The 11,917-nt window shown below is 51.3% G+C and overlaps 1 protein-coding gene across 1 annotated transcript; it reads left to right on the top strand.

Moving 5' to 3' along the window:
- Positions 1–521: 521 nt before the first annotated feature.
- On the top strand, positions 522–6,383 carry LOC147648011 (serine/threonine-protein kinase PAK 3-like). Its single transcript, XM_086868076.1, has 11 exons — positions 522–754; positions 1,677–1,714; positions 2,157–2,352; positions 2,616–2,679; positions 3,308–3,356; positions 3,670–3,782; positions 4,043–4,160; positions 4,909–5,008; positions 5,296–5,492; positions 5,589–5,726; positions 5,984–6,383. Exons 1-11 carry the CDS (start codon positions 676–678, stop codon positions 6,083–6,085), a joined length of 1,194 nt encoding a protein of 397 aa, XP_086724202.1. The 5' UTR covers positions 522–675; the 3' UTR covers positions 6,086–6,383.
- Positions 6,384–11,917: the final 5,534 nt, after the last annotated feature.

Raw genomic sequence — 11,917 nt, 5'->3', positions numbered from 1 at the left:
AATATCTATTACAAGGCATACCTTTAATGGAATGGATGAACATCTATGTTTATAGATAATATCCTCAGAAAGTGGGTAAAAACTATGAAAACAAGATCAGAGGGTTTAATTCTCAGAGCAAAAGTTCGGCTTTTGAGAAGCAACTAAGAGGCCAGCCGGAAGAAGCACACTTGCTCTTCGTCATAGCCTTGGGGCCCAGAAGTGGGGTTTGCTTTGCTTTCTTGACATCCTTCTTCCTTCCCAGGCCTCTCCTTGGGCTAGGGAGCTGCAGGATGGCTGCATTTGCTGAGCTGCCCCAGCAAGCCTGGAGCACTGCGGCACGCCCTGTAAGGATTTCTTTGGCTGCTTTATGACTGAGGGCAATTTCCCAGGCTCCTCTTTTGCCTCGGCTGGACACAAGATTGGGTTGCTGGGCACAACGACGGCAGCAAAGCCAGAGCTGCTGCTATTGTGAGGTCAAGGGAGCGCTGCCACGTCACAGTGCCGTCAGCGCGGCGTTGTCCCGGTGCGCGCAAGGCCCCGTTGTTCCAGGGCAGCTCTTGCGCTCGCTGGCTCGCTGCAGGAGGACCCTTGTGAGCAAGGAGTTCTCAGCAGACGGCCTGCACCCCGAGAGGAGTCTTGCTATTTCCCTTGGGTGCCATTGCGCATTGTGCAAACCCGCACAGCACTGCTAAAATGATCGAGCAAGTCTGTGCCGTGGTTTGCAGTGTTTTCTCCGTGGCATATTCTGGCTACTTCCTGGCTCACCTGACAGGTAAGGAAAGCTCACTCCTGGGGGGAACATCTCCTTGCCTTGTGCTTCACTCTGCTCCTTATGCCCATGGAGGGAGCCAGTATAGCTGGCAACAAAATTGCCATGAAGATGCCAGCTTTCCTTTGCTAAAGCTCCTGCCAGGGGCATCGGCTGCAAAGGGGGTGTCTGTACTCGCTGCAGGGTGGAGAGTATTTGCATTGGAACCTGCTGCGGCCGTGCTCTCTCCACGGGAGAGCGCGTGGCAGCGCAGTCTATCATTTCCTCAGCTTGCTGCTTCAAGCTGCAAATTGCAGACTCGAAGGAGAGATGCTCAGTAGGACCTGTAAAAACTCCGGGATTCTCTCCAGGGCTGAGGGAAATCGTCGTTTGCTCCAGCTCCTGCCGTGAGAAGCCTTGGCTGTGTGGCTTGAGCCTTTCTGGTGTGCCAAAGAGAGCGATTGCCTTGGCCACTAAGCGCAAACTCCAAAGCCAGTTAGGCTTTGCTGCTGAAGCCGGGAGCTGTTCCCGGGCTGCTCGAGCAGAGGGCTGCCACAGCTGAGGGGCCCTTTGGGGCCGCTTGGCTGAGCTAGTGTCTTCAGCCAATGCATGGGAATCCCTGCATGCAACTGATGTGAAAAGCTGCTTGTGCTTCTGGGCAGAACAGAAGCTCTGGCTGTTAATGAACAACTGGCATTTCCATGCCTCTCTTTCTATTTCTCCCCTGACAAAAGACATCCAAATGTAGACAGAGCATAGTACGGTGTCCTTGTCCTTCGCTTGCTTGCTTGCTTGCTTGCTGTGGGACAGAGGTCTTGGTCCCCTCAGATGGGAGGGATGTTGGGGAAGGGAAATGCTCTCTGTTGGGACTGACTTGTCTGGTGGGAGTTGCCAGCACAGGCGCTTCTCTGAGGGCCTCTGCTTCCTTTCCCCTTGCTGGCTGCAGGTCACTTCACCCGTGGATGGAGACAAGCGTGTCCTTTGGTGAGTGAGTGGCAAAGGAGCCTCTGACCTTGCTGGCGTGTAAGAATTGTGCAGCAAGCTGTGAGCTTGGCCTGTTGCACTGGAGTGGAGAGCGGCAGGCGGGGAGGCTGAAGGAAAGCCCAGCTGCCTGTTGGCATCAGCGGGAGCAAAGGCAGCACTGGCTCTTTCCTAGTTTTCCCTTTAAGAGCCTTCCAAGAGAGGAAAGCCAAGTGTGGCAGCCCAAAAGGTGTCTTGCTGATTGTAGCCGGGGTGCAAGATGAAATGCATGGCAAGATGGAGGAGCACCCAATTCAGCCATCTCCATAGGCTTTGGATGGCTCAGAATGCCATTTGTATCAAAGTCTAGGATTTCCCCTTAGTCCAGGTGCTTGGGCAGCTGAAGAGCAAGCAGCTCCTGAAGGATTGGCTGCTGCCAGTGTGTCTCACTGCTGTCTGTCTGCAGGGCTCAAGGGCAGGGTCGGCACCTCCTCTGGCTCCCTCTCTTGTGGAGGAAGAGGCTGAAGAGGAGCAAGAGCACATCAAGCCCCCAGCTGCTGTCCCTCCACGGCCCCAAAAGGCTCCCGCAGCTGCCGGCACTGGGTCCGGCAGCCCCGCCCAGCCGGCGGAGACGAGAGAGGAGCAGAGGCTGATGAGACTGAGTACGTCTGCTGCATTTCTGGCGGGTTAGAGTAGAATGCTGCTGTTCTTTCAGGCAGATGGGATTGGCTTGCCTCTGCCTGAGCTGCCTTCTGCGGCAAAGACACAGGCAGCGATTGTTTCTGCTTGAGCACAAGGCTGGCACTTAGCCAGTGGCTCGGCCCCAGGGAGCTCTCAAGCTGCCGACTGGCAGTGGGGGCTGCATTTTGGATGGTCTGGGAAGCGGCGTCTCTGCAGTGCGCCTTGCACTGCTTCTGTCTTTCAGGGAGCGTTGTGAGCCCGGGTGAGCCAAGGAGCAAATACACGGCCCTTGAAGAACTTGGACGAGGGTAAGCGTGACAAGGTCTGCTCCTTGTACAACAGCGTGGGCCAGGGCTTTCGCTGCTGCCATATCCAGCGCCAAGTCCAAACACGGTCCAGCGCTGGCTTTTCCTCCTGCCACCTCTCACGACTGCCGAGTCAAGAGCAAGCAGATGGCATCATCCAAGACAACCTGGTGCTGGCAGTGTCTTGCTTGTGGCAAGGAGCAGGAGCTGGAGGATCTGCTGGCCCTGCAAGCTTGATGGGCCAGCAGAGCACCTTGCCAAACAAGAGCTGCCAGATAATAGTTCTCAAAGACAGTGTTTCCAAAGTCTGTCTTGTCCACTTTATACACGCACACACACACACAGACACACAGCCTTAAGAGCCCCACTTTCTTGTGCGTTTGCTTCGGAAGCAAGTGCGTGTGTGCCTTGGAGATTTGCAGCAGCTCTTGGTCTTCATGTTAGACCCGAGTGTTCTCTTGGACACCCTGAAGGTCCCAGGGCGGCTGGGCTGATGTGCTCTTGGCTGAAGAGACACTGCAGCCAGGCTCTTTGGAAAGAGTGCAGCAGGCAGCGTGGGGAGATCCCCTGCCTAGACTGGCTTTCAATGCCAGGGACTAAAGGGCTTTTTCTGCTGCCCTTTTCTTTCTAGGGGCTTTGGAGCTGTTTATAGAGCCCTGGACGCCAGCACAGGCAAACAGGTAAAGGGTCAGCAGCCCCGGCGGATTGTGCAGCTCCGGAGTGCTTCCCCCGCTGCTGGCAACCGTGGCTGGAGCTTTGGCCGGCCGCTCCGTCTCTGCAGCAGAGGCTGCTCGTCAGAAGCACAGATTGGGCTCAGTGTGCAGAATGCTGCATTTGGGACGGGCTTTGGTGCTTGTCTTAAGCTCTGCTGTCTAGTAACAAGGCAGTTTGGTAGAGCTCGGCTGCGTCGTTGCACAAGCACTCACTCCGTGTTCCTTGTGATCTGTTGCAAGGAGCAACTGGTCAAGTGAGCTGTCCTCTATGTCCTTTTAGGTGGCTATCAAGAAAATGATGTTGGAAGAGGAGGATTCCGAGGAGCTGGCTGTCAATGAAATCGTGGCCATGAGGGACAACAGGAATCCCAATATTGTCATCTACTTAGACAGGTTGGGCTGTTGGCATGTCAGCGTTCCTTCAGATAGTGCAAGGCAGAAATGAGCAAGCCCTTTGGTCAGGGGCACAAAGCAGAGCTGCTTGTGCTTTCTCTAGTCGTGTCCAGCACATGGGAGAAGGTTGCCCTTGGTGTGCAAGAATCTCTTCCGGCACATGTAGCTTGGAGAGCAGTGGCAAAAGCCAGGCTCAGGCCCTCGGGTGACTGAGCTGTGCCCGTTGCTCTCTCTCCATGCCGTGCTTTTTCTTCTTGCAGCTACCTGGTCAACGAGGAACTCTGGCTGGCGATGGAGTTCATGGACGGCGGCACGCTGTTCGATGTGCTCAGGGCAGTGTACCTGGAGGAAGGACAGATAGGCGCTGTCTGTCGGGAGGTGAGGGATGGTGCCTGTGCCGGCCCTGGCCTGCACAGGATGGTCCTTGTCAGCCGGTGGGGAAGAAGAGCAGAGGTTTCTTGCTCACACCTTTGTTTTGGTGCTGCTGTCACGACACCAGGAGAAGAGCGAGCATCTGAAGGGAACTGCCTGCCGTTGTCCCCGCACTTGTCCAGGCTCTCTTCTCACTCTCTTACGTGGCGTCTGTCCTCTGACGCTCGTGCTCGCTCACTCGCTTGCTTTCACTTGTTTCCTCTTGGCACCTCTGCCTCTCTGCGTTTGCCTGGAGCGTGTCTGTCTGTCCTGAGCCCCTTGCTGCTCCAAGGCAGTGTGCTGCTGGCTGAATTTCTAGCTAAAGGGATGTGCTGAGCTTCAAAGGATAGCACTGCAGCCCAGATGGCACTGGATTCTGCAACAGGTCTATCGTGCTGCTTCCTCCTCTGCTGCCGCAGCTCTGCCAATAAAATCTTTGCCATGCCGCTGGTCCAGTCAAAGATACAGCCAAAAGTCCCGTGCTTCCTACCAAAGGCAGGAGGGGCTCTTGGAAGCTCAGATGCCTTTGCTTCAGAAGACAGAAAACACTTGTAAGAGTGCTGAAGCAGAAAACTCTTCCTCTTGCTGACAGCATGATGCTGTGCTCACAAATTCCCTGAGAAAGCTGTCAACCTCCTCCAGCCCTTTCCTTTCTTGTGGCATGAAATCTGGTGGCCTGAACTTTTTCCCTTTGCCTCCCTCTTTTCTCTCTCAGTGCCTGCAAGGTCTGCATTTCCTTCATTCCCGCCGAGTCATCCACAGAGACATCAAGAGCAGCAACGTTCTTATGGGCACCGACGGATCGGTCAAATTGGGTGGGTATGGCCGGTCAGGCGCAGCGTAGCCAGTATGTGCTGTGGGGCTGCTTTTGGGGTGACTGCCAGTCGCCCAGAAGCGCTGCTTGGCCAGCAGGAGCATGCTGAGGGCAGTTCTCAAGTGAACTTTCTGATTTCCCCGGCTGCAGCCACACGGAAGCAGAGCACCGCAGCTTTTCCAGCCCGGAAAAAGATCGAGCATGGCCTTGTCAGGCTTGGAATGGGCAATGCTTGTGGCTGGTTTGCCAGCGGTCGCTGTCTTTGACAGGCTTTGTCTTTCTCCTCAGCTGACTTTGGTCTCTGTGCTCGGCTCAGCCCTGAGTGCAGCAGCTGCCACTCCAGCGTCGGCACTCCCAGCTGGATGGCACCAGAAGTGGTGAGAGGAGAAGCCTATGGCCCCAAAGTGGACATCTGGTCCCTGGGCATCACGGGGCTGGAGATGGTGGAAGGGGAAGCTCCTTACCAGAGGGAGCCCAAGTTCAGGGTAAGCTGCAGCTTCCCAATGGGGGCTGTGTGTGGAGAGAGCTGTTGTGCCTAGGAAAGGAGCAGCTTGAGCTTTGTCCCCTTGCCTTTCTCGTAGGTTTTTGAACTGATCGAAAGGAACGGGCCCCCAAAACTGCAAAAGCCCAGGCACCACTCGGCTCTCCTGCGCGACTTTCTGCGCTGCTGCCTGCAGGCGGACCAAGACAGGCGCTGGTCTGCCCAGGAGCTCCTGCAGGTAAGCAAAAGGGAAGCGGCAAGAAGCCCTGGGAGCTGAGGACAGCCGCAGGAAGGGATGAAGGGGACTGTGGGCCACGTGGGCCTGGCTGAGCCAGGTGAGCGGCGCAGGAAGGCGCAGGGGCAGAGGCTGCTCTGGCTCCTCTTGCTGTGTCTTGCTGCTAGGCCAGGAATCGTGCTCGAGTGCCAGAGGCTGAAGAGAAATCTGTCATCTTGGAAAGTAAGGCTCCCTTTCCTGTTTGTTTTCTCTCTGAGCAGCATCCGTTTGTGACCTCAGGCCAGCCTGCCTCCAGCCTGGCTGCTCTGATCCTCTCAGCCAAGCAAGCGCAGGAAGACCGGAGAGGAGAGGCTTGCGCCTGAGGAAGCCTTTGTGCCGCGCCAGCCACAAGGAGTTCAAAGGGGATGGATGGTGTTTGGACAGAGAGTCAGCCATCCATTCAGTTTTTTAAGGAGGTGTTCATTTGTTTGGAAGTTTTTGTTGTATGGAATTTGTCCATTTAGCTGTTTTTAGTTCATACCTCCGTTTTTCGTTTTTTTTTTTCTCAAATGCTTAGTTTATAATTTAGGGAAAATAGGGAGCAACTTCTTAGAGCTATAGATTTTAGAAAATGGAGATAGTGGAAGATTGTTTTCCTTGGAATAAATTGTTATTAACAGAGGTATCTCTGAGCTTTCTTTTCTGGAAATGGATGTATTTTCCTAGTTCTATATAAGCTGCGAGAGGAAAAGCTGTTATGCCGTGGAACTGGGTCATACCTGTGTCACAAGCAGTCAGCATGAAGAGGTCACTTGGAGTACAGAATGATGAAGATGTAGAATTAGAGGATACTTTGTTTCATACATTTATTTCAACCGGCCTGGCAAGAAAACTCTCAAATATGCAGAGTGTTGGGTGGCTCCCTTCCCTTCCATGGTGTAGCTGAGCTGGACAGTCCCTGTCAGAGGCCCAAAGAATAGGCTGAGGTGAACAGGTTTGCGAACCTGAACTGGGGAATGCCCATGGGCTGGTGAGAGACACTCCCAGGTAATGTACATCAGGTAATGAAGTCACATTCAGGACAACACCAGGAGGCAGATGTGCAGTCCTTCTTGGTGGCCTCTGGTTCTGAAGATGTGAGGGTGATCTGCACGAATTACGATTTTGTTCCCACTCTCTTCTCAAATATGTCACCAGTGGCATATAATGGCATTCTCCTAGTGACATCTGGCCCTTCCTCCCTGCTCCTCATTTCCTCCCTTTTCACCCCACAAACACTCCAGGGACCCTCTGGGCCAACCTCATGCCCTACAGGTGTGGGCTGCCGCCAAGGCCTACAGCATGGTTCCCACTCTGCTGCATGCTTGGCCTCTTCCCACATCTTGGCCCAGCTGCTGTTGCCGCCTGTTGGATAGCACACAACGTGCCACACCTATCAGCGACCAGTTGGACGGAGGAGCTCATCAAACAGGTCCCCACTACCCACAGCTCACCCCCCAGCACTTTCCCCACCAAGCTCTCACTCCATTTGGACTCTGTGTGCTCAGACACCCACAGCCAGGGGCTGCTTATGGACTGGATGCTCCTTGAGTGGTGCCCACATGCCCAATTGCCACACCTCTCCACTCCTCTTACCTCTAAGGCTGTCTCCGCCTTCTAAACACAATTTGGCTTAGTCTAATGGCTTCTTCTGCTTCACTTCATGGAAGCAGGATATGCTTTTGATTGTCTTTATTCTAGAACTAAGAAAAATAAGTTGAAGTATTCCAATATTTTGCCATTTAAAATTTGAAGCAACTGAAAAAAGTAGAGAAGCTTTCCGTGCAGCTTTGAAGTGAATCTGCAAGTCTCTTTCCTCTTCACACAGTAGCAGTGTATCTGTTGATTTGCCTTGGTTGTCATCTTTTAAGTTTCATCACTGTCATGGGTGACTTTACCTTTAAGATAGCTTTGGGAGCTAGGGAAGTTGAAGCTGCTGGTAGCTGATGGAAGTCTTTTCTCCTGACCAATTATCAGTCATTTCTAAGAACTGACAGCAGTTTTGGCCATTGAAAAGTGAGATCAACTTTTGAACACCACCTGAAGATTTAAAGCCAGAGCTCTCTAGTTCTCTTTGGGTTTCTGGCTTCTGACAAGGTAACGAGGCTCTGTCTCGGCCTCCTCCCCCCGTCCAGGCCGGACAAGGCCGCAGAGGGCGGCGGGGGGAGAAACAGAGCCGGCCAGCCTGGCTTAGTTTTCAGTTTCTGCTGCTGAACTGAAACCTCACACCATGAACACTCGCAGCTTTTCCAAGACTTTAATTCTTTTACTACCTGGATAAAACGTACAGATTACTCCTTTTTTCAAGAGAGAGAGAGAGAGAGAGAGAGAATCAACATGAAGAAGACAATGAAGAAAAGAGTTAAGTTTTAGATGGGGAAGAGAGAATAAGGAGATGCTTTGTAAGCTGAAATATTTTTATGTTAAAGTTATGGAGATGGACAATAGTATTTTGAAAAGACTCCTTTAATTCATGAAAGACTATATGGGGAGGAATGGAGTGTTCAAAGTGTGGATTTTGAGCAAAAGGGAGAGTAATTGTAATACAGTGAGGTGCTGGAACAGAGTGAAGTGAAGATTTGAGGCCTTGAGGGCAATGAGAAAACTGTTTTCCAGAGAAGCTCACCGAGACAGATGAAGAGAACTTTTGCCTTTGAATAACTCATCCTTAAAAAATGACATCCCTAGACTCACTGACCCATACACACCTCAGAGTGATGTGAAATGGGAAGAGTGAACTGGTGGCAGGATTTCCGTGCAGCTGGCATCAGAAAAAATGGAAAACTATAACAGAAAAATAGTTTTCTTGTGAGAAACTCCACAGATTAGCAGAAGAAGACTTCTGTTTTTCTACAAAGGCTGATGAAAAGACTCTAGCAGGAATTGGGACTGTTTTAAACACCAAAGTTCTAAAGTTGTTTGTCTCCATGTTGTCATGTGAACAAGGGAATGGTGGGTAGTGGGGGATAAAAGGGTTTTCTGGAGGTTTATTCTGGTGTTCTTATTCTTGTAGTTTTGTTAATAAACTTCCTTTATTCCTTTTAAGTTTTGAGCCTGTTTTGCTCTTGTTCTAATCCATATCTCACAGCAAGAAATAAGTAACGCCAGCAGGAACGAGGTCAGTGTACCAAGTCAGCACAGCCAGCACACCTGCAAACAATCACTTGGCAAACATCCACCTCAAGCAGGCCAGAGCCCCTGTACCGAGTCCCTGGTGATATTCAGGGTCTTTCCTTGCGGCAGTCGTGAGACAAATGGGAGAATCTTCGGACCGTCTCTTACACAGGGCTGCGGGCGATGGCTTCCCTGTGGGGTGTGGTGGCTTCCCCAAGAACAAATGGGTGGAAGCAAGGGCAAATGTTGACCCCCTGGCTGCTGTTCCTGCCTGCTGGGGTAGCAGAAGAATGGCTCTGGGACCCCCATGGGACCCTCTGTCCTGGGCATGCTGGGCCTGGCAGGACCTCTGGGACACTTGGGGTGGCTGTGGGACCCCCACAACCAGGATCCTGTCTTTTCCTATTTGTCTCCTGAACTTTGCAGCACCCACAGGTTTGGGACACTTGATTCCTGAGGGGAGCTTGAGCTCAGTAGGACTCCCAGAACTATGGCAACCCCCGGTTTGGGGGTCAGGCCACGGGGGACACAGGACATCAGGACACTCGGGAGCATTAACCTCCTGTCATGGAGTTACTTTACCTTTAAGGAAATTGGAGTTGCTGGGAACTGCCTGGAGTCTTTGCTCCTGACCAATTATCGGTCATTGCTGAGAACTGACAGCAGTTTAGGCCATTGAAAAGTGAGATCAACTTGTGAACCCTACCTTAAAGTGTAAAACCAGAACTCTCTTGGTTCTCTTTGTTTTCCTGGCTGTGAAGGGTGGCAGAGCTCCAGGCCTCCCGTTCCCTGCCCAGGCCATGCGGTTGGGCGGGGACGGGAGCCGGGCCTGCTCTGTCTCCAGGCCGGGAGATGGGGAGGGCCTGGGGAAGGCTTTCCCCAAGCCCGGGCTGGGCCCATCTCTGGCTCGGCTGCAGGTTTTGCTGTAACTACATTCACTAGAAACTGCCGAGTGAAGAAGGAGAGAGGCTCTGGACCTGCAGCAAGCAGAGACAGCGACCACACTCTGCAGAGCAGCTATGAAGAACCTTCCATCGCAGACGGCTCCAGCTCCTGTTCGGCAGAGATCACCGTACCATCTACAAAAGCCTGGGCAAGATTTTAACTCTTTTATTACTCAGATGAGACTTGCGGATTAATCTTTTTATCCAGAGAGAGAGAGAGAGAGATCAACATGAAAAGAGACTTTATAAACTACCAGTGACAGGAAAGAAAAGAAGATTCAGGAAAGGTAGAGAATTAAGCAGATGCTTTAATTAAGCTGAAATATCTCTCTGTTAAAACTATGGAGATGGACAATGAAGTCCTGAAAAGAACTCCTTTAATTCATGATACAGTATCTAGGGAAGAATAAAGTGTTCAAAGTGTAAATTTTGAGTAAAAAGTAGAGTAATTATGGTATAGTGAAGTGCTGAGAGATTTGAAGCCTTGAGAGGCAATGAGAAAACTGTTTTTTCGTGAAGCTCACAGAAACAGATGAAGAAGACTTTTTTTGCCTTTGAATAACTTATCCTTAAAAATGCTATCCCTAGGCTCATGGCTCATACTCACTTCAGAGTGATGTGAAAATGGGAGGAGTGGGCTCTAATAATAGCAGCTCTGGGCAGCTGACATTAGGGCAATGGAAAACTATAACAAAAATAGTTTTCTTGTGAGAAACTCCATAAATTAACAGGAAGAAACTTCTGTTTCTCTCCAGAGACTGGTGAAAAGACTGTAGCAAGAATTGGGACTGTTTTAACCATCAAAGTTCCAAAGTTTTTGTCTCTGTTATCATGTGAACAAAAAACCAGTGGGTAGATAGAAGATGAAAAGGTTTTTCTGGAAGTTCATTGTGGTGTTCTTATTATTGTAGTTTGTCAATAAATTATTTTTTTTTTTTCCTTTTAAGTTTTATGCCTGTTTTGCTCTTCTTCTAATCCATATCTCACAGCAAGAAATAAGTAATTTTCTTAGTTTAAAACTACGACACCTCCCCAAATTCTGAGTCCCTCCTGTAGTGATTACACCCCCTCTCCATGGGATCCCCATGGTAATGACACCCCTTGTGAGTGGGGTGGGCTCATCAGGACCGCCAGGCCATCAACACCTCACCCCTCTGCCTTCGGATCCCCAAAATCATGTTATCCCTCCTTGTAGGGGATAGTGAGGCAGGCTGGAAACACAGAGGGAATAAACACCAGGGATTCAATGTAAAAAGTGCAAAGAAATCAAGTGTCCATACGCACAAGTGGCAATGAACTGATTTGGGTTAAGTTTAAGACAGAAATCAGAGTTTTCAGCTGGTAAACAGAGCAGACCCTTCACAAGCGCCTCGAAGGAAAAGTAACTCGACCAAGATTTCCGCCTGAGTTTCTTATGACTGGATGTGTCTCTCAGCACCTTGGCCTGGTTTTCAGGGTGGTGTTAGAGCGTAAGTTTACTGCCCTGCAGGTGACACATGAGGGCCATCAGGGGTCACCGAGTGTCCCCTCCAGTCACAGCCCTGCGGGGGACACAACACGTGTGGAGACAACGCTCACCACGCCCCCTTCCCCTTGACTCGCCCCATGTGACTCTGCCCCTTTCCACGCCCTACCCGCCTCCTCGGCTTTGGCTCCGCCCCCAAGGTGCACATCTCTCATTGGCCGCTGGCGTCCCCTTGCGCCCACCACAACCTCTATTGGCTGGCAGCTAGGGATGGATGGTGTTTAGGCAGAGAGTCAGCCATCCGCTGCTCTTTATGAGGAGCTGAGCCACGCTCAGCTAAGGTTTTGTCCGTTTCTTACCTTAGCTGCTTTTAGTGAGGACGCTAGAGCATAGCAAGCTTCAATAATGTTTAGATAAGAGTAGAGTTTTGTTGTTGTAGGGAAGCTCAGGAGTAGCCTTTTAGGAGAAAAGAGAGAATTGTCATAGTGAGAATGAAGCTATCAAAGCAAAAGCTGGGACTCAGTAGAAGCGGAGCATGCACGTGCTACGAGCTGTCAGCCTGAACAGGCCACCCGGAGGAGAGAATGATGAAGGTGAAGATGATGAAGTAGCCAGAAGAGGCTCTGTTTCTGCCCTGGATTTCAGCAAGACTG

Source organism: Cyanistes caeruleus, chromosome Z, assembly GCF_971803275.1.
Source record: "Cyanistes caeruleus chromosome Z, bCyaCae1.hap1.1, whole genome shotgun sequence".
In the NCBI taxonomy this organism is placed as follows: Eukaryota; Metazoa; Chordata; class Aves; order Passeriformes; family Paridae; genus Cyanistes; species Cyanistes caeruleus.
Note: the sequence above shows the minus strand (reverse complement) of the source record. Positions and strands in the feature narration are given on the sequence as shown.

Bases quoted from the DNA above. Each gene is read 5' to 3' on its own strand.
- LOC147648011 (XM_086868076.1), top strand. From the start codon at position 676: ATGATCGAGCAAGTCTGTGCCGTGGTTTGCAGTGTTTTCTCCGTGGCA. The intron at 3,357-3,669 runs GTAAAGGGTCAG...ATGTCCTTTTAG, and splicing joins ACGCCAGCACAGGCAAACAG to GTGGCTATCAAGAAAATGAT. The intron at 4,161-4,908 runs GTGAGGGATGGT...TTTCTCTCTCAG, and splicing joins TAGGCGCTGTCTGTCGGGAG to TGCCTGCAAGGTCTGCATTT.